This window comes from Tupaia chinensis, unplaced genomic scaffold (genome assembly GCF_000334495.1).
Source record: "Tupaia chinensis unplaced genomic scaffold, TupChi_1.0 Scaffold138757_1, whole genome shotgun sequence".
NCBI classification, from domain to species: Eukaryota; Metazoa; Chordata; class Mammalia; order Scandentia; family Tupaiidae; genus Tupaia; species Tupaia belangeri.
Genome location: NW_006198649.1, coordinates 2,293,210 through 2,319,316, shown reverse-complemented (window position 1 = coordinate 2,319,316; position 26,107 = coordinate 2,293,210). Strand labels below are relative to the sequence as shown.

General features: G+C 36.0%; 1 protein-coding gene across 1 annotated transcript in view; it reads right to left on the bottom strand.

Annotated features, from left to right (window-relative positions):
• The window catches only part of LRP1B (LDL receptor related protein 1B), a 1,871,701-nt gene that overhangs the window by 706,537 nt on the left and 1,139,057 nt on the right, over positions 1–26,107 (bottom strand). The window contains exons 26-27 of the mRNA XM_027765590.1: positions 8,226–8,426; positions 4,278–4,523 (exon numbers count right to left, since the gene is read on the bottom strand). Coding sequence (XP_027621391.1) covers positions 4,278–4,523; positions 8,226–8,426 — 447 coding nt within the window. The remainder of the gene's footprint in view (positions 1–4,277; positions 4,524–8,225; positions 8,427–26,107) is intronic.

Genomic DNA, 26,107 nt, shown 5'->3' with positions numbered 1-26,107 from the left:
TTCAGTTTGTAAACAATTTAGAAAGCAAAGAGTGGAGAGAAATGAGAAAATATGAGAAAATTATAGTGGGAAATTCAAAAGAAAAAAGAATGAGGGAATCATGGTTCTAATTTGAAACAGAAAGACTAACAATATTTTTACTATTAAAAATGTCAAAAAATAAGCACAAGCAATATGTTTACTAGAAAGAATATACTTTTAAAAGATGGAATCAACTGGAGAATGATGGGGGGAAAAGGTGAAAAAAATTTTCATTTTTAAAGTCCAATAGTTACGAATCGATTCACTTTTACTGAACTGTGAATTTACTATAGTTTTTTTTGTCCAAAAATGATGAAGCAAATGCAATACAGAATAAATCATTTCATATATGCAAAATTGGTTTAATTAAAATTAATTTTCAATACCTAACAAAGCATATATTATTAGCAAATAACATAAATGATGACAATGGTATTTGGTACATGTTTCAGAAAGGAATTAATCACCAGCAGGTTATGTTCTCCATGTAAGAAAAAAACTTCTTTTAACTTTTTAAAAATAATGATTTAATTTTATTTCTTATCACCAATATTTTAAAATTTGCTACAGGGCATGTGTGCTCACCAAAGAAAGAAAGAAAGAGAGAGAACAAGAATAAGAGAGAGAAATAGAGAAAGGGAGAAAGCAAGCTGCCATGTCCGGCACCCGAGCCGCAGTTGGCCACTTGGAAGACCAGCACCCCAACCACCATGGCCACCCACTGGCCTCACTTCCTTTTAATTTTAAGAAATAAAATAAACTGTTGTTTTACTCTTAAATTAGAAATAAACTAGGTGTAAAATATAGCCATCCTAGAACTGAGAAAAGATAGATTACTGTTAGAATATCATTCTGAGCTTAAAAGGAAAGAGGTCAACTTCATTTTGAGAATTATATTTCCACCTAATCACTTACATAAAAATGACAAGTTATTCTAATATTAAACATAAGTTGTTACTTATCTCTTATGAGACAAAAAAAAAGGATACTAAATAAGTTAATCATTTTGCCATCTGTAACCAAAAAATAGATATGAAGCCAATTTTTTTTTTTTTTTGCATGGGAAGAGATTTTGCTATAGGGTGTGTGCACTCACCAGAAAGACAGAGAGAGACAGAGAGGTAGAAAGCGAGAACTCACTCCCCAGTGGGGATGGCCATGTTGCAATCCCCTCTCCCCCATTTTGCTCTTGGGATCTTGGTCATGTATACACTCGCACTTGCAACCGGTGTGAGTTTAAGTCACGGGGTCTGGGACTCTAACTGTGGTAGACTACAGGGAGTCCAGCAACATAGCCATTATGCCAACTGCTGGTCCCATGAAGCCAATTTTTAAATAAGATTGTAAATGTCTGAAGTAAAAACGTTATCTATTATTTTCTCACTATCAACATGTAGATGAATAAGGACTATTATCATTGAAAAACTTTCTTTTTTTTCAGCCTCTCCTGCCAATTACTCTGTGTGTCAATTTTGGAGAAGGAAGAGAAGAATAAATATCTGGTAAGTTTATGCTTCTAGGTCTCATATTTTACTGGTCAGAAGAGAACAACCACAAAATGACAAAACAAAGTAAAACCTAAAGGTAAAATGAAAGATTAAGATGACTTAATAGACTCTGGAAAATAAAATATTTATTGATTGCATAGGTTTTTCAGGACTGGACTAGATTTTATGTAAAACTTAAGAGGAAAATCTATACCATGATTTCTACAAAAAAATGCTTAGTATTTTATTGGAAAGACAAGGGACAGGGAAGAAGACAGATATATAAGATAACCAATTAAAAATGTTACTGCACACTTTCATAAGACAATATATTCTAGACTCCGAATGAAGTTTATGAAGAGGAAGAGTATTTAAAAGAAGTCTTAATTCAAGGAAAAGGATTTGAGCAAATAGCTCTAAAAAAAAAAAAAAAAAAAGTCCAGGATTTTTAAGAGATGAAGAAGAGAAATTGCAATCCTACAGAAAAACAAAATAAGTAAATGTTTATGTATGGGTTCTTAGCAGTCTTGTGCGCTCCTTCTCAGAAACATCTAAAGAGAAACAATGTTTTTAAAAACATATTTATGATGGGGAATGGGGCTAAGTAGGTGGCATAGTGGTTAAGGCACTAAATTCTTATATAGCTGCCCAGGGTTTGAACTGAACATCTGGTGGCTTGAACATCATGGGCGAGTGTGTGCTTGCAGGCCCAAAATCCCAAGAGGAGAGGGGAGGAGGAGGGACCAAAGTGTGGCCATTCCTCCTGGGGAGTGATTTCTCACTTCCCCTCTCTCTTTTTTCTGGTGTGTGTACTTGTCCTATGACAAAATCCTAATAAATAAAAATATATGTGGACAAAAATATAGATTGAAATATAGTTGTTAATATTAAGCAAAAACACTTCTAGTTGTAGTATTACATTTGCATATTTGCTTATTTATTTTGACAACACAGTATTCAGGCTTTATTTGATAATGCATTTTAGTACCTATTTTTCTTCCTTTTTGTCTTGGAAATAGCTGAAGAGGCAGCCCCTAGAGAAAGGATTTTAATGCATTCAATAACAAGATTGAGCAGTGGGTCGAATGATTCGCATTATGAAAGAAATAGTGCTTTCCAAACCCTGAACATGAGTGATATTTTGAGATATCTGCAACAACTTTAATGGGAGATAAATATATTTCTTTATTCCCATTGGAAGCAAAGTCATAGTTGCTGCTAATAATTTCTGTTGTCTGTAGCATGCAAGTTGTCTTCAAAAAACTCATGGAAATTGTGTATTATGAAAGAAATTACACTGGGTTTCAAAATTTTTCATCAAAGTAAACTCATAGTTTAATTTAATTTTTGCACAATTTTTTTTTTTTTTTTTGGAGAGGTTTTTGCTATAGGGCGTATGTGCTCACCAGGAAGACAGACAGAGACAGAGAGACAGAAAGCGAGAAATCACCTCCCACAGGGGGGATGGCCATGCCACAACCTTTCTCCTCCATTCTCCTCTCGAGATCTTGGGCACACATGCACATGCGCCTGGCGTGAGTTTAAGCCACCAGGTCCGGGACTTGAACCGTGGTCGACTACATGGGAGTCCAGAGACATAGCCATTACGCTAACTACTGGTCCCTGCACAACTTTTTGAAGTCTGTGTACATTCACAATTGAAATAAATGGCAACTTTGAGTTAGAAGTTAAAGAAAATACAGGTGTAATATTTTTCCAAGTAAAGTTTACAGAACACTTACAATTCTATCTACAGACCTCTAAGTGTCCTGTGGACTAAGACTAAGAATCTGGAAGAGAAAATGGTAAGCCATCATTCATGATGCACCTCAGAGTGTGAGGCACAGTAGCAAACGCATCACACTCCACTTGCAGCACTCTATAAGGGAAACATTGTCATTACTGCAATGACCATTGTTAGCAGAAAGATGAGAAAAAAGGCTCAGTAAGTTTTATGTAACCTGTCAAGGCCATATACATAATAAATCCCAGCTGCAGGATTAGTGCTCTAATATCACATTTTACAGTGTTTGTTTTCTACAAGGTGAAATACCACCTAAAGAATGAACAGAATACTTTAAATGAGTAGTTGAACATGACCAGAGCAAGTAGTTGAGCGTGGACCTAGCAAGGAGTTGTTTTCATGAGTACACACTGAAAGTGTGGGGCAAGGCCAGACTTTGGATACTAAAAGGCAAGCTCACAGAAATAAAGTAAATACTCTGGAGCATACAAGAGTAAGCCCAGGGTGAGTGTGATGATAAAAGTAATGTTTAAGAAAAAAGCAATCTGAAGGTAACAATTTGGCAGAATACCATAGTGAGAATTATTATCATTACTATTAATGTTAGAGAGATTTTTGCTATGGGACATGTGTACTTATCTGTGACACTGAGAAAGGCAAAGAGAATGTGAGAAATCATCCCCCAGGGGATGGCAATCCCTTTTCCTCCATTCTTCTTTTGGAATTTTGGGCATGCAGGCTCATACACTAGTGTGAGTTTCAAGCCACCACATCTGGGATTGAAACTGCAGTTGGCCATGTGGGAGTCCTGTGCCTTAACGACTAAGCCACCTGCTGGCCCTAGTAAGGATTATTATAATATTTTCTCTCCAGAAGATTGTGGAAAGGTCTAAATTCAGCTATTGTAGTTTAATGCCTTATGCAAAGCTCTTTGAATTATTTTATTCATTTTTCAAAGATGTTTCTGACATTTTCCCTCGAGATCTGTTCTTAAGTACAGTGGGAAACATGAAACATCTACTTGCCAGTACTGGTGCAACTTTCCCCATCCACGTCCAGCTTCCACCCTTCATAACATGAGCACTTGACTGTGTGCTTGTGCTGCTCACACACTTGACTGCACTTCAGATGATTGCTACAATAATCCACAATTTCGCATGTTTTGTTGTCTTTGTTGAGTTGAAGTCCTTCAGGGCAGGAGCAAACAATTCCTCTCCCAGGAACAACAGAGCAGTGGTTGCTACAGCCTCCATTGTTAAGGGAGCACTCATCTATGAAAGGAAGAAACGGTTTACAGGTCATATCAATTGCTTTCCTCAGTTTAGTAGTAATTATTGAAATCAATTCTCTGAGCCTAGAAATAGAGTCAAATATTAAAAATGAACATAAGAAAGCCTTCTTTGGATTTCCTCCCCTGCTATCTATTGAAACATAGCCTGTCTGGGACCAGCAGTTGGCATAATGCCTATGTCGCTGGACTCCCATGCAGTCAAACACGGTTCAAGTCCTGGACCTGATGGCTTAAACTAATGCAGGCATGTTTGCGTGCATGCCCAAGATCTTGAGAGGAGAATGGAGGAGAAGGGATTGTGGCATGGCCGCTCCCTTCTGCCCGGGGAGTGATTTCTATCTCTCTCTCCCTCTGTCTTTCTGGCTAGTACATGTGCCCCTATAGCAAAAAACCCTCCCCCCCAAAAAAAAGAAAGAAAAGAAATATATCCTGTCCGAAAATTGGGCTGAAAGGTCAGACTTTTAAAAACATTTTTACATTAAAAAAAAATTTACATGTATTGGAAACAGCAGATGGTATAATGGTTACATCTCAGGACTCCCATGTAGTCAATTGAGTTTTGACTCCTGGAGTCAGTAGATTAAAATTCACACCAGGCGCTTGTGCGTGTGTGCATAAAATCTTGAGAGGAGAATGGAGGAGAAGACTTTGGGTGTGACAATCCCCTCTCAGGAGTGATTTCTCACTTTTTATCGGTCTTTCTCTGTCTCTCTGGTGAGTGCATACACCTTATAGCAAAAATCTCTCCCTAAAAATAATTCTGTATGCATCAGTTCTTTTTTATATTATTTGTTACCATCAAAGAAGTTATAATAGTAAGAACAAGAAAATGATTGTATTAACTATTTTCTCTAAGAATTCAATTCAAGTTTGATATTATTTTAAAGGAAAAAAAATAGATTCATTTCTTGGTTCTTTCAAATGTTTGCTCACCCAAAATTATAATAATTTCAAAACAGCAGTCATTTCAAAGTATTTGCCCAATTTTAGTACAATTGACATTCTTATTCAAGAGAATTACTGAAAAGAAATGTCATCATGCCCAGCAAGTGAAAAAAAAAAAAAATGTTACAATACATTTAGCTTATTTCAAATATCAGTATCCTCTTAGTACTGAAGGGTCTCTTTCTGATACTATCTGTGGAATTAAATAAAATTTTTAGGGTACACAAAAGTTACACTGAAATCTAAAATTGCACATATACCTTTAATGCCAATATTTGTGTAGTCAGTCCCTTATTTTAACCCTTAATCTGTCATTAGTCCTGTAATTTTTTTAATTTAATATTTGTTATTAACTGACAAAGACTCTCTCCTTGACAAAATTCTAGTCAGGCTCCTCTGTACCCTCTTCAAAACAAAGTTTCATCTTTGCTTATAAAAATTGCACATTCTTTCTTAGCACAAATGATTTCATCTATATCTCAATCCCACACACACAACACACGCGTGCTATGAAACTTGTTCGAACACTAGCAGTCTAACAGTTCAAGGCTTATTCTCCACAAAGGCCCCTGACCCTCTTAAAATCCCTGGGAAATCACAATGCGGTCCAGAAAATTTACTGTTGGTTCTGAGCAAAACCTGGTGTTCGGCAGGCTCCTGAACTCCCTTCTTATAGCAGTTACTTTGGAAAGCTTGGAATTATCCATCTTTCCTCAGCCCCTTTGTAATGTCAATCTTCTAGTGCACAGAAATGTCTTCTCAAGGACCTGAAAACTTTCTCTTTGAAATACAAATAGGCAAGGAGGTTAACTCTACTCTCTCCCAGCCTTGTGAGCATCTTACTCTGATTGGCTGCTACTGCTCTATCTCCTCCACAGGAACATCAATTACCAAATCTGGATGCCCTACTGAGATCTAGCCACTTTAACCACCACTCCACTCCCTGGCCCAGGTTATGGTTTCTTCACATTTTCTTCATGATAATGTGTTCTTGCCACGTCTTTTAAACTACTTCATTTAAATCAAAGGATGGCATAAAGAAGAAAAGCATTAATGTTTTTCAATACTTGTATTACATCAGGCCTTGTAACTATGATTACCTACTCTATATCATTGCCTCCATTTTAGTTAAGAGAGAAAAGAAGTTTGAAGAAATGAAGTCCCCTGCCCAGGTGACTCCATTGACATCACAGGAATAAAATTTAAGCTTGTCAAAGTCTAGACCCTTTCCATAATTACAAGCTTTCTGTTTTAAGATTGCCAGTTTCCTTCTTGTCAATTGTACTTACAACTTTCGTTAACAAGCCTCATATAAGGGTGTTCTTACGCCTTCATAAATAAGCCTCTCACCAACATACTGTATAATGGAGAACAGGATGTGAGAGAAAAAAGTGAATACAGAAAAATGAAGCCTGTCATCTGTCATTTGTAATTGTTTTTGTTGCTTAATTTTATTTTAAAACTTTATTTTATTTCTTCCGTGAGTGGCACCTCCAGCATGGTCTTGTTGCCACAGTCCAGTGCCAGCCCTGAGCATAGACATGTGTCCGTGCGCTTGGTGTGTACAGGGAGACCTTGGGATGTGAAACCAGGACCTTCTCACCTGGGTCCTGCATCACAGAACATTACACTACACCACCACTCCAGCCATAATGTTTCATTTTAGTGAGCTTTGGGGTTTTATTTTTGGTCTAAATCTTTTCATCTAAATTTTAGGCTTACTGAGTGCAGAGGGTTGCATTTACTGTTTCAAGGTGATTTTACATAATCACAGACTCTTTGAAAGAAAGGATGTTTTATTACATAAATTTTAAAAAGAATAACTCCTTTTTTGAATCACTCAGTATGCTATTAATGCTCAATTGAGATCAAAACGTGATAACTTTAGGCATAAATGTAGCCTTTCCTACATCCAATCAGTCAGCTTCATCATTTCTTAAAGTCATTTTCACACAGCCTCAAGTCATCTCATTATTGTTCTTATCGTTCTGTAAACTCTTCTTCATTACTCTATTGATGTCACCTTCAGTATTATCTAGAAAACATATTTTTAAAAATCTCCTTGCTAAATCTCTGATCTCCCCACAGAGAAGGAAATGTAATTTACTTTTATACGTGCTGGTAGGCATAAAGGAGATGGCTCGTCAAAGTGACTTCAAAGCTCATTGAAGTCATCATTTTAACTAGATAAAGCACGCTAAAGAGAACTATTATATGAAGACCAGAAATTTGAGAGAAAATGTTATGCAATTAAGTAGTATTCGATTGGTTTCATTATTCGGTTTCATCTTTTTCTTTTCCTAAAAAAGAGTTTCTATTGTAATCATTAGAAGTCATGTCAAAATCCATAGGGTGTTTGTGAACAAGATTACGTATAACAAGCTTGTTAGATTATCAATAACGAGGTATCCCTGTTCTGACTGACTCACTGACAAAAATAATCGGTTCAAATGTGGAAACAGCATTGACCGTTCAGAGATCCAAATGATAACAGCTCTACAATTGTTAAGCAAGTTCGATAGAGGCTAGCTTTTTCTTTATTCTGTTCAGAAATTTTGATCATATTGAAAACTTTCCTGTAGATGTATATATAGTACCTGAAAAACGGGGATGAGGGCCAATGTCATAACTTACATTTAAACGAAATGAGTGGAAGAAATGCATACTATTATAATTTAAAGTAACAGCCAGTGGTTCTGGTTTTCAAGGAGAAGCAATTGTAGTAGATATACAATACCACAGAGATCGCCTTCATCCGACCCATCAGGACAATCCCTTTTCCCATTGCAGAGTTGCTCTGGTTGCAGGCAGACCGAGGTATCATTAGCACAAGGGTACTTGGGTGGTCCACAAAGGAAACTATCACAATCGTCTTCGTCTGATCGATCTTCACAGTCCATATCTCCATCACACACCCACGCTTTGTTGATGCATCTCCCTTAAGAAAACAGAAACATCACTCATTTGGCTTTTGTAATTAGGTATCATACGAATGGAGGGCACTTGTCCTTAGTCAAAGGTAGACTTAACTTGCCATTAGCAAGACATCTATCTGCTAATAGTCTGAGAATTTATTTTTATGACAGTATTTGAGTAGTTGTTGGCCTGGTTATTCTTAGGAATAGAACCTTGATATTTTCTTTGGCTTAAAGTGACTGTCCTACCATAATAAAAAAAAAAAAATGTTTTTGTCACTAACTGAAAGTTGAATTTATAATACTTTCAGAAATAAACTTTAAAGTACATTTGTATTCAGTGACTTTCAGAGCCGTAAATTTCGGTAAAATACTCTTACTGCCTCTCAGAAGCCTAAATTAAGCTAAATAAATGCTTTCTTTAGTAGAAGTTGTCTTTCTATTTACATTTATAACCTCAGTACTTCAACTCCTCATATCAGACATACATACAGGTCCTTTTGGAAAAAAAGGTGAAATGTTATTAAACATTTTGATTTTCATACAGACATAATTTACAGAATATGTCTTTACTTTATTGCCTTTAAAAGAAAGAGAGTAAAATAATTTTTTAAAAGGTAAACATAGCCCACATATGTTAAAAGTAGCAATATTAAATGAAACTGCTGTGGTAGTTAGGGTGCTGGACTCCCACATGGCTGACAGTGCTTTGATTCCCAGACCTGAAGGCCTGCTTTCTCAGTTTCACTCTCTCTCATGAGTTGCATGTACCCTATAGCAAGTTTGAAAGTAATAATAACACATACAATTAATAAATAATTTTTAAATAAATAATGACTGTTATCTAGGTAATTTGTTTTTATTATTGTTGTTGTTATTATTTTTGCCAGAAACTGCATCTGCTTGACAGAGAGACAAAGGGAGACTTGAGGGAGGGGCAGTAAGCACTTCCCAATAAGGAATGGTCATGCTGCAATATCTTCTCCATTTCTCCCCCTGTTGGAATTTGAGATTTGAGGCACACATACACATGCTCCCAGTGTTTTTTTTTTTTTTTTCAAGTGATTTTTGGTATTAAGTGTGTGTCTCTAACAGAGAGAGACAGAGAAAGAGAAAGTGAGAAATCACCCCCTCCATTCTCCTCTTGGAATTTTGAGCATGGACACATATGCGCCAGGCATGAGTTTTAGCCTCTAGATCTGGGACTTGAACCATGGTCGACTATGTAGCAGTCTAGCGACGTAACCATTATGCCACCTTCTGGTCTCCCCTGCATGTCTTTTTAATCCTCTGGGGCCAGGGTATGCACTGCAGTGGACTATATGGGATCTGGTTCCCCCAGCCAGTAGGCTATAGGACCAGCCCACATACATTTTTCTTTTCTTTTTTTTTTTTTACTGTATATTTTATTTTCCTTTTCACATCAATTTCATTTGTTCTTCTAACTTACTATATTTTTTTGGATTGAACAATGTTAAGGTTTTTTAAATGTTTAAACAATGTGAGTTTTTAAAAACGTAACTAAAGATAAGTACTACTTGATGGCTAACCTCATACAAGGATCTCATAAAATGAGAGACCATGCCACACTAGTGGCCATGCCCCACTAGAAGATGCTTTCTCTCTCCCTTTCTCTGTCTCTGGCAAGCCCAGGAACCCTCTGATTTTTTTTTTTTTAATAAGTAGGGTGGGGCTGGCAGGCAGGATGATTGTTAAGGTGCTGGACTTCCACATGGCTGACAACAGTTTGAATATCAGACCTGTCAGCTTTCTCTATCTTCCTCTGGGAAAATTGAAGAAGAACAATAATAAATAAAACTAAATAAATAATTATTTTTAAAGTGAGTAGGGCAAATAAAGGAAAATGGAAAATATTAGATTGTATATTTCCAAGAGCCACATTGTATTTAAATGTCTTCTTAAAGACAACTAAATTTTAAAATGTAAAATACTGTATTGGTGCAAAAGTGTTCTCTTCAGAGAAATGCATAGTATTTCATCACACTAAGTCAAATAAACACATATAAGCAGTACATAATGAATAGAAATATATTTTATGATGCTCAACATTAATTATTAATGAAATATCCTTAAAATAAGAATTGACAGGCACTTTACTAGCAGATTTAATATAGAGAAAGATAAAGTTTTGTCTTAATATCACAAATAAAATTAATAATCTTACATCATTCTAGAAATACTATCAAAGGCAATTAGAAAATAGAAAGAAATGAGGTATATTTGGAAAGAGTCCTATTCCATGTAGTAAATGTAATCACACAATTACAAAATCTATGAGAACTGCAAGAAACTAAAAATTCAAAAAATAGGTAGCCAGTTACAAAACAAAGAAAAATCAATCGATTTCATAGATACTAAGAGCATATATAGAAGAAAAGACAAAAATTCCAAAATAAAAAAAATAGTTTAGGTTAAACTGCATAAAAACTACATAAAGTTACATAAAGAAAACTCGGGACCACCAATTAGCATAATGGCTATGTCACTGGACTCCTATGTAGTTGACTGCAGTTCGCATCCTGGACACAGTGGTTTAAAACTAATGCCCGCCAAAAAATAGGTAGCCAGTTACAAAACAAAGAAAAATCAATCGATTTCATAGATACTAAGAGCATATATAGAAGAAAAGACAAAAATTCCAAAATAAAAAAAATAGTTTAGGTTAAACTGCATAAAAACTACATAAAGTTACATAAAGAAAACTCGGGACCACCAATTAGCATAATGGCTATGTCACTGGACTCCTATGTAGTTGACTGCAGTTCGCATCCTGGACACAGTGGTTTAAAACTCATGCCAGCCACATGTGCGTGCGTGCCCAAGATCCTGAGAGGAGAACGGACGAGAAGGGATTGTGGCATGGCCATCCCCCCTGGGGGGTGATTTCTTGCTTTCTGCCTCTCTGTCTGTCTCTGTCTGGTGAGCACATGCACCCTATAGCAAAAACCTCTCCAAAAAAAAGAAAACTCAAAATCTAGGAAGATGAAAAGAAGCTTTAATTAAAGAAATTGTAAGTCTTATAGAAGGTGACTGTAAAGGTATTAATTTTTTATAAATTCACATAATCCCTCCAAAATAGCAACCCCATAAAGTTATTGTAAATTAAAAAAAAAAATTGGAAAGATCATTAACAATCCTTTTTTAAAAAAAGAATCTTGATGACTAGTAACTAACTGTACATTAACTATTTAAAAGTAGAATAATTAAAGTAGTAGTAGTTAAAATATTTTGAAAGATTATTAATCAATGTATCAGTGTAATAGGATAGAACTATCAGAAACAGTCTCACTTATGCATATAAGTTTTTTTTTTTTGAGAGATTTTTCTCTGTAGGGCACGTGCGCTCGCCAGACAGACAGAGAGAGACATAGAGACAGAAAGCGAGAAATCACCCCCCAGGGGGGATGGCCACGTCGCAATCCCTTCTCCTCCATTCTCCTCTTGGGATCTTGGGCACGCACACACACGTGCCCAGCATGAATTTAAGCCACTGGGTCCGGGACTCAAATAGCAGTTGACTACATGGGAGTCCAGCAACATAGCCATTACACCAACTACTGATCCTGGTCCCCCATGTAGTTTTCATATACAAAGATGTTGGCAATTTGAATAGTTGAGAAGGAATTAATTACTAAATTAATGATGTAAGGTCACTGGTGGAAAATAATAAAGTTGACTTGTGGGAGGGGCAATAAGTACCCTCCAATAAGGTGACATCTTATACTATAATAAATTCTAGATGGGTTGAAATGTAAACTCTTTTTTTTTTTTTTTTAGGTTTTTGCCAAAGGACATGTGTGCTTACTGGAGAGAGACAAAGAGAGAAAGTGAAAAATCACCCACCCTTTTGGGCATGCGTACACACGTGTATGCATAATTCATAAGGTGTGGGGTTTGGGACTTAAATCACGGTTAGCCATGTGGCAGTCCAGTGCTTTAACCACTAAGCCACCTGCTGGCTCCAAAGATGTAAGCATTTTAAAATAATGATAAAAGAACAAGGAATCTAGAAAAAAATATTTAAAAAAAACCCAAAAAGTAAAAAACAAAAAAAAAAAAACCTTGAAATAGTCATTTTACATCTCCAGAAAACATAAATGACAAATTGACAAAATTAACTTCATAAATTTTTAAATTCTGAAATATCATGATAAATTCCATATACAAAGTCAACCAACAAGAAATTTTTTTAAAAAGCATTTCATTTTGTTTGACAAAAAAAGACATATTTTCTTAGAACTCAGAGAGTTCTTTCAAATCAATAATATAAAGATTAATAATTCAATATATGATTTAGGAGGAAGCATAATGTTTATAAACATAAATTAATTAATTTCTTCCATAAATTTCTTTCAATTCAAAAATGCTAAAAAAAAAATTTGGCATTTATTTTCTACATAAAAAAGATATATTTCTTTTCTATATATTAAAATTTAAAAGTTGTAAAATACAGAGATAGATTTGATAAGAAGATTGTACTGACTTCTGAAGTTTTGAGGTGACTGCAAACTAGAATAATTTTTTTTAGGGAAATGCTTAAAATTGAGCAAATGGGGGTCAACAGGTGATATAGTAGCTAAGATGCTGGACTCTCACATGTCTGACCACAGTTCAAGTCCCAGACCCAGTGGCTTGAAATGCACACTGGGCATGTGTGCATGTGTGCTCAAGATCCCTGGAGGAGAGTGCAGGGGAGGAAATTGAAATGTGGTCATCCCTGCAGTGGGGTGATTTCTCAGTTTTACTCTCTCTGTCCCTCTCTAGCAAACACACATACCTTATGACAATAGCTTAAACAAAAAAGTCACCTCTATCACAGTAATATTTTTTTAATTTAATGAATAGATTTACCAAAACGCACAAAGATGAACATGCAAGAATACATATTGAGTAACTTTTTCAAAAATACTGCTTCATTTTCCAAAATACTGAGAATAAAATGTACACATGTATGACAGGAAATCAACAGATACTATTAAAATACTTAGGTTGAGTTTATTCTGAGGTTATCATTTTTCCCAGAGGTTTTAGGAAGCATCAGACCAGCTCCCCATCAACAAGGAATTGAAAAATCAAGTGGCAAGATCAGATCAAGGCACACCACGTAATTGTAGTCTAAAATATGGCATTCTAAACTTAAGTATTGAATTTTATGTAGTTATCAGAAAGTATAACAGAATTAAAGGAAAGTCTAAGGATAATCTAATAATTTTTATTTTTAGTTTGGTACATTAAGATGCAACTCCATTTTTTTCCCCAGAGTGTGCGCTCATCAGAAAGACAGAGACAGAGAGACAGAAAGCAAGAAATCATCCCCCAGGGGGATGGCCACGCTGCAATCCCTTCTCATGCTGGGCGTAAGTTTAAGCCACTGGGTCCAGCACTCGAACTGTGGTTGACTACATGGGAGTCCAGCAACATAGCCAACATAGCCATCGTGCTAACTGCTGGTTCCCATCATGACATTCTTAACCACTGACTAAAAATTGACCTTAGAAGTGTGACACATGCATCCACAAATGGCAACGAGTCTCCTACAGTCAGAACAGCAGTGAAATTCATTTGCTGTCCTCGACTTAAATACCGCCCTGAAAAGGTTAAAAAAAATCACATTCAGATGATTCCAAAACTTAGACATAGATAATATCGCTAGAGGTATGCTTAAACATGGATGTACAGCTTACATAAAACATACAAGTTTACGTAGTCCCTTCTCCCACTGATTTTGCAGGGGAATATTTGAAGCTTAATTGCTTCTTCCATTTGTAATTTATCTGCTTTTAATTCTTAACAAAACGTAGGTAAGAAGTGACCTAGGTAGGATAAATTTAATTTAGATTCTAACTCATGACTATTAATTGGGTAAAAGCCCAAAATGAATAACTTCAGTAAATATGCTTAAATAATGTTTATTTTTTTCCTTGATTCTTATCAAGACAAATTCTTACTAAGTCAAAACATTGAACACAAAATTTCTAATGAACAAATATCATAGATTTCCTTGTTTAAACTCTTCCCTTTATATATAGAAGGATCTGGAGACTTAGGTGAAAGAAATTATTAAAACAAGTAAGAATAATAATGTTAACGTGTGTTACAAAAAGTATATAATTTGTACAAATGCATTACAAAAATATATATAACCTCCAAATCTTTAAAAATAAATTTTTAAAATGTGCACAACTAAGTTTTAGTAAACAATTACTTTGTCTCTATTAATTCTTCCTTAGAATGTACTGAAAACAATATCTAATGACTATTTTCAAGTTGAATTATACATAGTATTTTCTGACGCATTTATAATAATGTTTTCAACTTAATAACTATGTGGGCAAGACTCTTTTATGGTAACTGCCATTTTGTCCTTTGCACAAATATAAGAATGGCCAGTAACAACAAAAACAAAAGCAAAAAAGCAGGAACAACAAAAGCAGCATGCTAAAATGGCAGGTAAAACAACTTCACACACACACTCAGTGTATTATAACTGTTTTGATTTGAGTTGCTTTGAAATTTACAACACAATACTAAATACTGCTACAAAGTCTGTGGGGAAATTAAGAGATTTTATGAATTCCTAAGGAAATAGCCAGCTTTAGGCCAGCAGGTGGTATAGTGGTTAAAGCACTGGACTCCCACATGGTTAATCATGAATTGAGTTCTAGATGTGGCAGCATGAAACTCCAGCAAGCATGTATGTGCATGTGCTTAAAATTCCAAGAGGAAAATGGAGAAGAGATTGTGGCATGGCCATCCCTGCTGTGAGGTGATTTCTCACTTACTCTCTGTGTGTTTCTGATAAGTGCACATGCCTTATAGCAAAAAACTTTCTTAAAAAAAAAAAAAAAAAAAGAAAAGAAAAAGAAGAAAAGAAAGAAAATAGCCAGTTTCTCCCCCAAACCAACCCTGTTAAAATGTTTCAACCATTGGGTCAGAAGATGGCATAGCAGCTACGTTGGTTGTTGTACTCCCACATGGCCGACCATGACCATGGTTCTAGTCCTGGACCCAGAGGCTTGAAAATCACACTGGGCACGTGTGCGTGTGTACTCAAGAACCTGGAAAGCGAATGGACTGTGATGTGACTATCCCTACAGAGGGTGATTTCTCACTTTCCCTTTCACCATCTCTGTTCCTGTTTCTGTCTCTCTCTCTGGTGAGTTCATGCACCCTAAGGTAAAAACCTCTTAAAATTTTTTCAACCATTTAAAAAAAAAAAAAAAAGAAATACATCTTTTCATGAACTGCTTGACTTAATTTTATCTTAATAAAAGACAACACAAGCTGTAAGAGATCATTTCTATTCTGAGATATGGCTGGCAGTTAATGCTAAGAATATGGGCTTAAAAGCCAGTAAGTGGTATGGTACTTTAAGGTGCTAGACTCTTTTTTTTTTTGGAGAGGTTTTCACTATAGGGTGTGTGCACTCGCCAGACAGAGACATAGAGACAGAAAGCGAGAAATCACCCCCCAGGGGGGATGACCACACTGCAATCCCTTCTCCTCCATTCTCCTCTCGGGATCTTGGGCATGCATGCACACGCACCCGGGGTGAGTTTAAGCCACTGGGTCCGGGACACGAACCACAGTCGACTACATGGGAGTTCAGCGACATAGCCATTACGCTAACTGCTGGTTCCCGGTGCTAGACTCTTTTTGACCCAGGTAACTGTCGTTCGAGTTCTGGGTTTAGTGGCTTGAAAACCATGTGTGTGTGCATGTTCAAAAACACAAGAGAAGAATGGAAAAGAAGGGATTGTGGTGTGGCATTCCCCCTGGGGGTATGATTTCTTACTTTCCATCTCTACCTCTCTGGCAAGGGCACATGCCATATAGCAAAAAACAAACAAAAAGAGCATGAAGAGAAGTGAATCTTGGAAAGAATTCAAATAAATTTGCTGAATATATAGAATTCACTTTCGAATACTGATCTTTTAACTGCAATCTTAATTTTTATACTATCAACCTTTAATACACATAAATATTTATTTCTCTAACGATGTTTGGTTTAATTCAATTCAACAAATATTTACTGAGCATTATGTGCTTGCCTAGTTACTGAAGAGTGTAAATAAAAAAAAGGGCAAAGACAAATTCCTGACCTTGTGGAGCAATAAATCTAGTAGTGACAAACATTCTAATATTGAAAGCAAAAAAAGAATAAAGTAAGAGCCACATAACTATCACAGGGTGCTATGGAACTTCAAGGAATACAAAATACATGTTATTGAAAAGATGAGAACAAGCTTTACTGAGATATTCTCTAGAAATTGGTTTCGAAGCATAGTAGAGAATTTTACATATGGACACACAAAAAGGCTTCAGGTAGACATGTTACACATACAGTCTCAACATTCAAGTAAGTATCTCTTGCAAAGGAAAAAGCAAGTAAAATGGGAAATGTAAAAGAAATAAATATTTAGTAGTGCGGTGATTAGTCCTACTAATTAATCAGGATGTGTCAGGACAACATAGTGGAAGTGAATCATTTCTTAACTTGTTCTATTTTGTCTCTGAATGAACTCATTATAAAATTGTACTTTTATATGTGCTTTTCATTTTATGCAAAAATTGTTTTCTTAATAATATAGTGTTGAGTTTCAGTGAGGTAATGAGTGAGACCCAAAACATTTAGGTATACTACATAAGAGGAGTTAATGAAGGAGTGGAGGCAGTAATGAAGAGATAATACAATCAAAGAGATGCTTATCAGGTTCTTGGACTATACATATTTATGGACAGAATAAAATAGCATAGAATATGGAAGTAAAGACCAAGCAAGAAAAATGAGTATGCTGCCACAGGGATTAGGTCACAGTAGCAGGGCCAGCAGGTGGCGCTGTGGTTAAGATGCTGGATCCATTCCCACATGGCCCACAAAGTTTCAGATCTGGCAGTTTGACAATGACACCAGGAGTTTGTGCTTGCATGCCGGAAATCCTGAAAGGAGAATGGAGAGAAGGGATTGCGGTGTGCCCCTCACCCTGGGAGGTCATTTCTCACTCCCCCTCTAGCTCTCTCCTGTGAGTGAACTCACCCTATAAAAAAATGAAAAAAAAAAAAAAAAAGATAAAAAAGGGTCACAGGGTCATTATGTAACCCCTTCTGACTAAAAAGGAATTGACATTCTTTTTAAGACAAGATTAAACAAGGAGGAGAAACCATGTAATAAAAGGTTAAAAATTGTCACTGGGAGAAATAAAAGGAAAGTATGAAAGACTTAAAAGAAGAAATATGTAAAAATATTATATTACCATTGTGGCACAAAGACAATGGAAAGCTCACCATCTTACATATTTTCATCAAAGATAATTAGAGTATGTGATAAGTTTGGTTACAGAAAGGACAAAAAAAAAACCCCATGTATTATGTTTAGAAATTCTTCATATGCACTCCTTCCCATGATATAATTCTAACAAAATCACTAGTCCATTATAAGACATTTTTTTATTCTAATTACGCTGACTGATTCTTAATAATGATTGAAGTCACTGTTCCATTCCGTATTACTGATGCAACGGTGGGGGAGGAAAACAAAACAATCCAAACAGACAAGAATAATACTTTGCCTTTCCGAGGAGCCCACAGTGGATTTTCTTTACACAGTGGACCGGAACAGAGCATGATGCCACTGTCAAAGTGAAATCCCCATGTGTGCCAGTTAGTTTTGCTCTATTCTTTGCTAAAGACTACTTCATCCTCCAGTCTCAGCCCTTCTCTGGGACCTGACTTGAAACCGTATGTAGCTTGCTCCAATAGGTCTAGACTGAAAGGCACATGGGTCAGCACCAATCTATCACTACTCTCCCAGAGTCAGACAAACAGGAGACTGCAGAAGTATGTAATCATTTCCTTTTTCACTAGTCAGCCTCTCCTCCTCCTCAGAGACAAGCAATGACAACAATGTCTTTGGAATCTTTCCTGAAATATTTTATTACTGAAAATAATACTTTTACTTATTTTCTTTATAACAAATATTACATAGTGGGCCACTATTCTACTCCTCACTTTTCACTCAACATGTAATCACAGGGAAGTGTTCTTGTCGGTGCAGTGTAGTAATTCTCGATTTTAAATATTGCTGTAAGGTATTCTATTATCTGGCTATACCACGTTTGTACCTTAATGCCTTATTTTGACCTATTCAGGTTGTCTGTAACATTTAACTATTAAAAAATATTTAATACAGATGAGCATATGAAAAGATCCTCGACATTATGTCATTGGGGAGATGCAAATTAAAATAGCTGTAAGATATGATTGCATACCTATTGAAATGGCAAAATTCCAGAATGGTGACAATGAATGCAGAGGACGATGTATGGCAGCAAGAACTTTCATCCTTTGCTGGTGGGAATGTGAAATAATGGAGCCACTTTGAAAGACAATTTGGCAGCTTTTTATAAAACAAATCATACTCTTACCATACTACCCAGGAAATGTGCTCTTCAAGATTTACCCAAATGAGTAGAGATCTATGTCCTTATAAAAGCCTGTACGTGATGTTTATAATGGCTTTACTAATAATTGCCTGAACATGGAAACAAATAAAATGTCATTCAGTGGGTGAATGGATTAAAATTTTGTGGTACATCCAGACAGTGGTAAGGAAAAGTTAGCCATCAAGCAATAAGAAATATGGAGAGGGCCAGCAGGTAGTATGGTAGTTAAGACACTGGGCTCCCACATAGCCTACTGCAGTTCGAGTCCCAGACCTGGCAGCTTGCTTTCTCACTTTCTCTTTCTCTTTCTCTCTCTCTCTTCCCCTCCCACCCCATGAGTGCATGTAGTAAATTTAAAATTTTTAAATTTTTAAATTTGCCTTGTAGCAAATTTAAAATAATAATGATACATAAAATTAAATAAATAATTCTTTAAAAAGAAATGGAGAAAACTTAAATGCATATTACTGTGTGACCCACTCAATCTGAAAAGGTTACATATGATATGATTTTAAGTATAGGACATCCTGGAAAAGGCATGACCATGGAGACAATAGAAAGATTAGTAGTTATTAGGAGTAGAAGGGCAAGAAGAAGAAAAAGAGGAGCACAGAGGGATTTTTAAGGCAGTAAAAATATTTTGTGTGTATTATAGTGATAGATATGGGTCATATTTGTCAGATCTCCTATAACGGGCCAGCAGGTGGCATGATGGTTTGAGTCCAGGACCTGCAGCTTGAAAATCACATCAGGCACATGTGCATGCATGACTAGTGTCCAGAGAGGACAATGGAGAGAAAGCGACTCTGACGTAGCTATCCCCCCTGGGGTGATTTCTTACTTTCCCTCTCTCTGTTTCTGTCTCTCTCCAGAGAGTATATGTGCCCTACAGCAAAACTTAAAAAAAAAAAAAAATCCATAGACTGTACAACATCAGCAGCAAACCTTAATGTCAACTCTAAACTTTAGATAAGTACTATGTCAATGTAGGTTCATTGATTATAACAAAGGCAACACTCTAGTGTAGAATTTTGTTTGATAGGGAGGGAAGCTGCACATGTGATGGTGGCAAGGGATATTTGGCAAATCTCTGTACTTTTTGCAGTTTTGATGTGAACTTAAAAATGTAAATGTCTATAAAAATTGTTTACAAAGTCTATAAAACAGTAATTATAGAAACTTTGATATATAGTATAGCCCATTTTATTCAACTCTAAATATTTAAGTATATACAATGTGATTTCTTTCCTAACCCTTTTATTAATATGAAGTGTGATTTTATTTTCCAAGTGCGTGATTTAAAAAAATCTATAGGGACCAGCAGTTGGCATAGTGGCTTTGTCACTGGACTCCCATGTAGTTGACCATGGTTCGAATCCCAGGTCTGGTGGCTAAAACTCACACCGGGCGCGTGTGCATGCATGCCCAAGATCCTGAGAGGAGAATGGTGGAGAAGAAATTGTGGCGTGGTCGTTCCCCCATGGGGTGATTTCTCCCTTTCTGTCTCTCTGTCTCTGTCTTTCTGGCGAGAGCATGTGCCCTACACCAAAAACTAAAAAAAAAAAATTTATAATGCTGATTCCTAATTTGAGTTTTGTATTTAAGAATGCTTTTTGAAAATTGTTAGTTGAAGTTTTTAAAGAGAACTTTAGAAACTAACATATGCTTAAATTTGAAAAATTTTTGTGTGGATTTGGTGTGTGTGTGAGTCTCTATAAGTACTTGTTTATGCTTATTAGATACATCATTAAATATTTAAAAAATTACAATACTATCTTTGTACATAGCATTTCTTATCCATATGATGTATTCTGAGAGGTGGAATTGCAGATATAACAGTATGCAGTTTAACTATTGATGCATATTGCCAAAAATGGCCTATCATAGAGGCTGACCAATATCCACTGATATCTTAGTGTCTGCCTCATCTACTCTCACAAACAGAGGTCAGCAAGCCTGTTAATAATCACCTGTCTGATGTTAAATAAATTGCAATCCCACAAAAGTTTTAAATTACATTTTTCTTATTATGGGTGTCATGAACTGTGGGCACTGCTTACTCACAAAATTCATGTTGAAATACAAAAACCTGTTGTAATAATAACAGGAGGTGGGGACTTTGGGAGAGAATTAAGTCATGAAGGTGAAGCCCTCATTCCACCAGAAGGCAGTCGTCAGCAAGCCATGAAGAATGCCCGACCATACACCGGATTCGCCTGCCCCTGGGTCTTGGACCGCTGCCTTCAGATCCGTAATAAGTAAATGTTGTCGGAGCCACACAGTTCATGGCAATTTGTTATTGCAGTCTAAACTAAGACAGCCTAGTTCTTAGTCATTTTTGTCAGAATTATTCTGCATATATAGAGTCATGTGTAGTTTAACAACAACTATATATTCTGAGGAAACTGTTAGATGATTTTGTCACTGTGGTAACATCACAGAGTCTCTCTGCACATACCTAGATGTGTCATCTACTGCACACGCTACGGCATGTGGCATACACAACCTAGTGCTTCACTGCTCTGTATCTAGTTCATTGCTACTCAAAATATCCAGAATGTATTCTGATAGCACCCTTGGTGCATGACTCCCACATGTATTAGTCATGTACACACGTATGTATGTATGTGTTCTTATTCGTTTTATACATTTTTTTAAATTTGATAATCAAAATGCACTTATTTCATTTACTTTTTTTAAAGGATTGTTGCCATAGGGCACATGTGCTTGCTGGAGAGAGAGAGAGAGACGGAATGAGACAGTGAGAGGCAAAGTGAGAAATCAACCCCCAAGGAGATGGCACACCTCAGTCCCTTCTCCTTCATTCTCCTTCAGGGATTTTGAGCACATAAAGTCATGCGTTCAGGCCTCCAGGTCTGGAACTTGAACTGCATAAAGACATGTGGGAGTACAACACCTTAACCACCATGCCAACTTACTGGCCCCACTTGTTTGTTTACAATTTTAATACCAGGAGTCATGTGCGTTCTGAGAAAAAAAGAATGTATTTTCTGACCGGGCATGATCACATCATAATCCCCTCTCCATTTTTCCTGCCCTTCAGGATTTTTGGCATGCACACACACCACACACATTTGGTTTTATTTATCTTTTGGGAGAGGTTTTTGCCATGGGGCTCTTGATCTCACTGGGAAAACATAAAGAGACAGAGAGACAGAAAGTGAAAAATCAACCCCTGGGGGGATGGCCATGTCGCAATCCCTTCTGCTCAATCTGCTCTTGGGATCTTGAGCACACACACACACACACACACACACACACATGCCCTGTGTGGGTTTAAACTGCCGGGTCTGAGACCTGAATTGCAGTTGACTACATGGAAGTCCAGGTATGTAACCATTATGTCATCTGCTGGTCCACAACGGGGTATTTTCAAGTTGTTAGGGCCGAGATTCAAACCACAGTCAGCCATGTGGGAACTGGCTCCCAACGCATAGTCCTCAAACACTATGCTGTAGGGGTGGCCCTCAATACACTTATTGTAGCTGTTTCCTTCATATTACAAGTCATTTCCATTCAACTATAATTAAGTTTATACTCTAATTGATTTTGGTGATTGATTTTTTTTTCCTTACAGATAGTTTTCTATAATTCTGGTTGGCAAGCTCATCATGGGTAGGATCATTCTTTCCTGTTCAACCCTGAGACTTTGTGTGTTCCCTTCCCTTTATGTAGAGGTGTTGCTGCTTCCACTTCAGTCCCACTCATTATTTCTAGAATGCCTTGTCAGAAATTCATCTTATATCTGTTTTCTTCTGGGATTCTATGCCGAAACAATATTGGATTTTTTTCAGATTTGATTTCTAAGCCACACAGAAGTTTGCCTCTGTTGTCATGACTGTGTCCTCCTCCGATCTCCTTAGGTACACAGCTTCACTTAATTAACCACCCAGGCAGCAAGCCGCCGTGATAACTTTTCTCTTTGAAAAAAACCTCCTTTCAAAAGCAATTGGAGTTGAATTCTAGTTTCTGGTTTTCAGCCAGGAGCCTCTTTCCAGTTCCCAACTCATGTCAGACAGCTGTATTTCTAAGATCTGAGCACCTGTCCATTTTCACTAGCCTCCGCATTCTAACCCATCAGGTACCCAGCCTCAGTTCCATTCGCCATTTGTAATTCTGTTTCATTTCTGTTCCTCAAAGATATGTTTTTCTTAATAAGGCATTATCACTCTAATGTTCTCTTCCTATATTTTAGCATCATTTCTGTGTGTTTTCAGTAGCATGGGAGAGGGTTTGAAGTACGAACTGAAAGACCAACTTTATATGAATTTTTCTCTTATTCCTTCTCAGTGACATTAGAAGAGGTCACAATGTGAATGTACTCTATTAAGTAGTTCTCCCACTGATAGGCAATACACTGGTTCTAATTTTTTGCTATTAAAAACAAAATGATACATTGAGGGACTTTGTACATATGTTCCTTTAGACGTTCCTCTTCTTTACTCAGATTTCTAGAAGCAGGAAGGCAAGTACAAATTTGCATAGCTATAAATAGCTAGAGGAACTATTTTCCCCATAACCTTGCCGTGACTGTAATATTAAACCTTACTTTCCTGATTTGAAGAAGAATGGCATTTCTGAATTTCTTTTCCATGAGAGGTGGAACTGAAATTTGTTCCCTCGACGCTCCAGCTATAACATAAATGCTGTCTGTTGGTCTGCAGTGTGGGGACCAGAAGTGACAGAGCACAGATCTTGGTCCCAAATAGGGCCTTTGACACTGGAAACTCTTAAATAATAATGGCTGCATTGATCTTCCATTTAATTTAGTTTTCATTCTCTATAGGATAAATGGAACACTTATTAATGTGCCTCCATTTGGACACTAACAGATGGAAATATATATATATATATATATATGTGTGTGTGTGTGTGTATATATATACATGTATGTGTGTGTGTATGTGTATGTGTAAGAAAAGCTACTCTAACCACCAAAGAAGTTACTCTAGAAGCTTTCAAATGCTCAAGGTAGCATTTAAGAAATCTTTAAAAACAAATATGAACTCTGTATTGAACATCTTGGATAGTTTAAAGATCTTTTAGCTTATAAACTTGAGGATTTAATTAAAATAAATATAAAAAATATTTAAAGGATTACATATGTGTACATGTTTTAATCCAATGCTTCTATTTGTGATTCACTTAATGCCTGCAATGTTTATAGAACTCAGTCTCATATATGAATACGTAATTATGCATTATGATTCTTCCAAAGTTGGCTAAAGTGTGGTGTACTACATTCAAACCACGAATTTTATTAGAAGCAGGTAGATGGTTAAATTATCTTTCACATGTTCCTTCAAAGTGCAACACTTGTTTTATTTTAATGGTGCTTTTTTAGGTTAAATTTTGGTTTATGTGAAAACTGTTTGATACAAACATCTGATGTTTTCTTAATTATAGATAATAAAAATCCCAAATTAACACACATAAAAGTGTCTCTCAGAATCTAATTCTTCAAAGGTGGCCTGCCATCCTCATCACTTCAGATTTATTTTTAAGTTGAACTACATTCAGAGGAAACTGTTTCATACACGTTCATTGCAAAATATTAATAAATGCTATAAGCTAAATCATAAGACTTGAATTTTTTAATAACTTTGCCTAATTTTGTTATTACTCACATGTTTTCTCTGCACATTTTTTTTAATCTATAGAAAGTTCAAACCAGTTTTTTCTAACATATGGAACTTAAAATGTAGCTCTTTATCATTTCTTTCTTCATACAGAAATTGCTGCCTGGTTTAAGTTTTGCACCTATATTTGCTACATTTTAATAGCGTATCCGATTAGCTTAAGCTCAAAATTTTCTATATTAGTTTGTATTTTAACACAGCCTTTTTAAAAAATAATTATTTATTTTATTTATTCATTCATTTATTTTTTTAATTTGACCAGAGAGAGACAGAGGGTGAGAGTGAGAGAGAGAGGAAGTGATAAAGCAAGCCACCAGATTCAGGACTTAAATCCTGGTCGGCCGTGTGGGAGTGTACAACACCTTAACCACCACGCCACCTGCTGGTCCCATCAGTTTCTTATTCATATCTATGTTAACGATAATTAGTTGCTATATTTCAGCATTAACCCAATCACGCAAAAGCAAAAAGTCACATACAGAGGGAAATGCATACTGTATATGCTTAGAATTGTGTTAATCTGAGTCAGATAATTGGCTGATTGGCATTAGTATTTGGCTATTAAATAAAAAATAACTATTCATCTAGTCAGTTATAAATGTATTTAATAATAATTATATATTCATTACTTTTCCTATTATTACAATACAAACAGACAATTTCTAAACTGAAACTGACACTTCTTTCTAGCCAGTAACTCTCACATTAATATTCTTAATATAATAATTGAAAAGAGTCACATAATTATGAAAAACATCATCAGATAAACAACCATTTAGGAAACATAACTTTCTTGTTAGGAATGAATCTCAAGAGAGCATTTATTTATATTTAGTTTACAGTTACTTATTTCTTACTTGAATGTTTAATTGTAACCAAGGATGTGCTTAAAAAAAGAAATACAATGCCTTTTTGTATCTTTAAATATACATCAGCCATGTTGTTTCCACGATGTTTTGCTTACTCATAGCTATCATAGATTTCATTTCTGCTTTTGATCAAAATACTTACAGGGACCAAAAGCAATCAGACAAAAAGTGCTCACAAGTAAGTAAGTCAAAGCAAGTTCACTTTAAAGAGAAACTACAGAAGTTGTTCAAGAAAGTTTCTTGAAATCTACAGGAAATTGTTACTGTGGGTTCCTTGGATGATAATAGCAACCATTTCACAAATTATATTATACAGTATATTGTAATATGTCTGTCCTTACTGTATGGGAGACAGGTGGAAGGCGGGTGGTGGGTAGATGGTTTGAGGTGGGTAGATAGGTGGTGCTGGGTAGGTGGATGTTAGGGATGGGTAGGAAGAGCCTAGGAAAAAGTCTTTCACAGACACAATAATGTGAAGTTCTTCGTTGAAAATGATATATATGCTAATATTCTTTACTTTATCACACAAAACATGCATGCTTTGAAAAACCATGTTGTATGCCATAAAGATGTGCAATGATTAAATGTAGATATTATTAATATAAAATAAAATATAATTAAAAGGGAAAAATAAATATGTTTCCAAACTGCAACTCATCATTTGGTGCACAGTGGGAAACATACAAGTTAGTTTATCACGTCAAGTGGAACT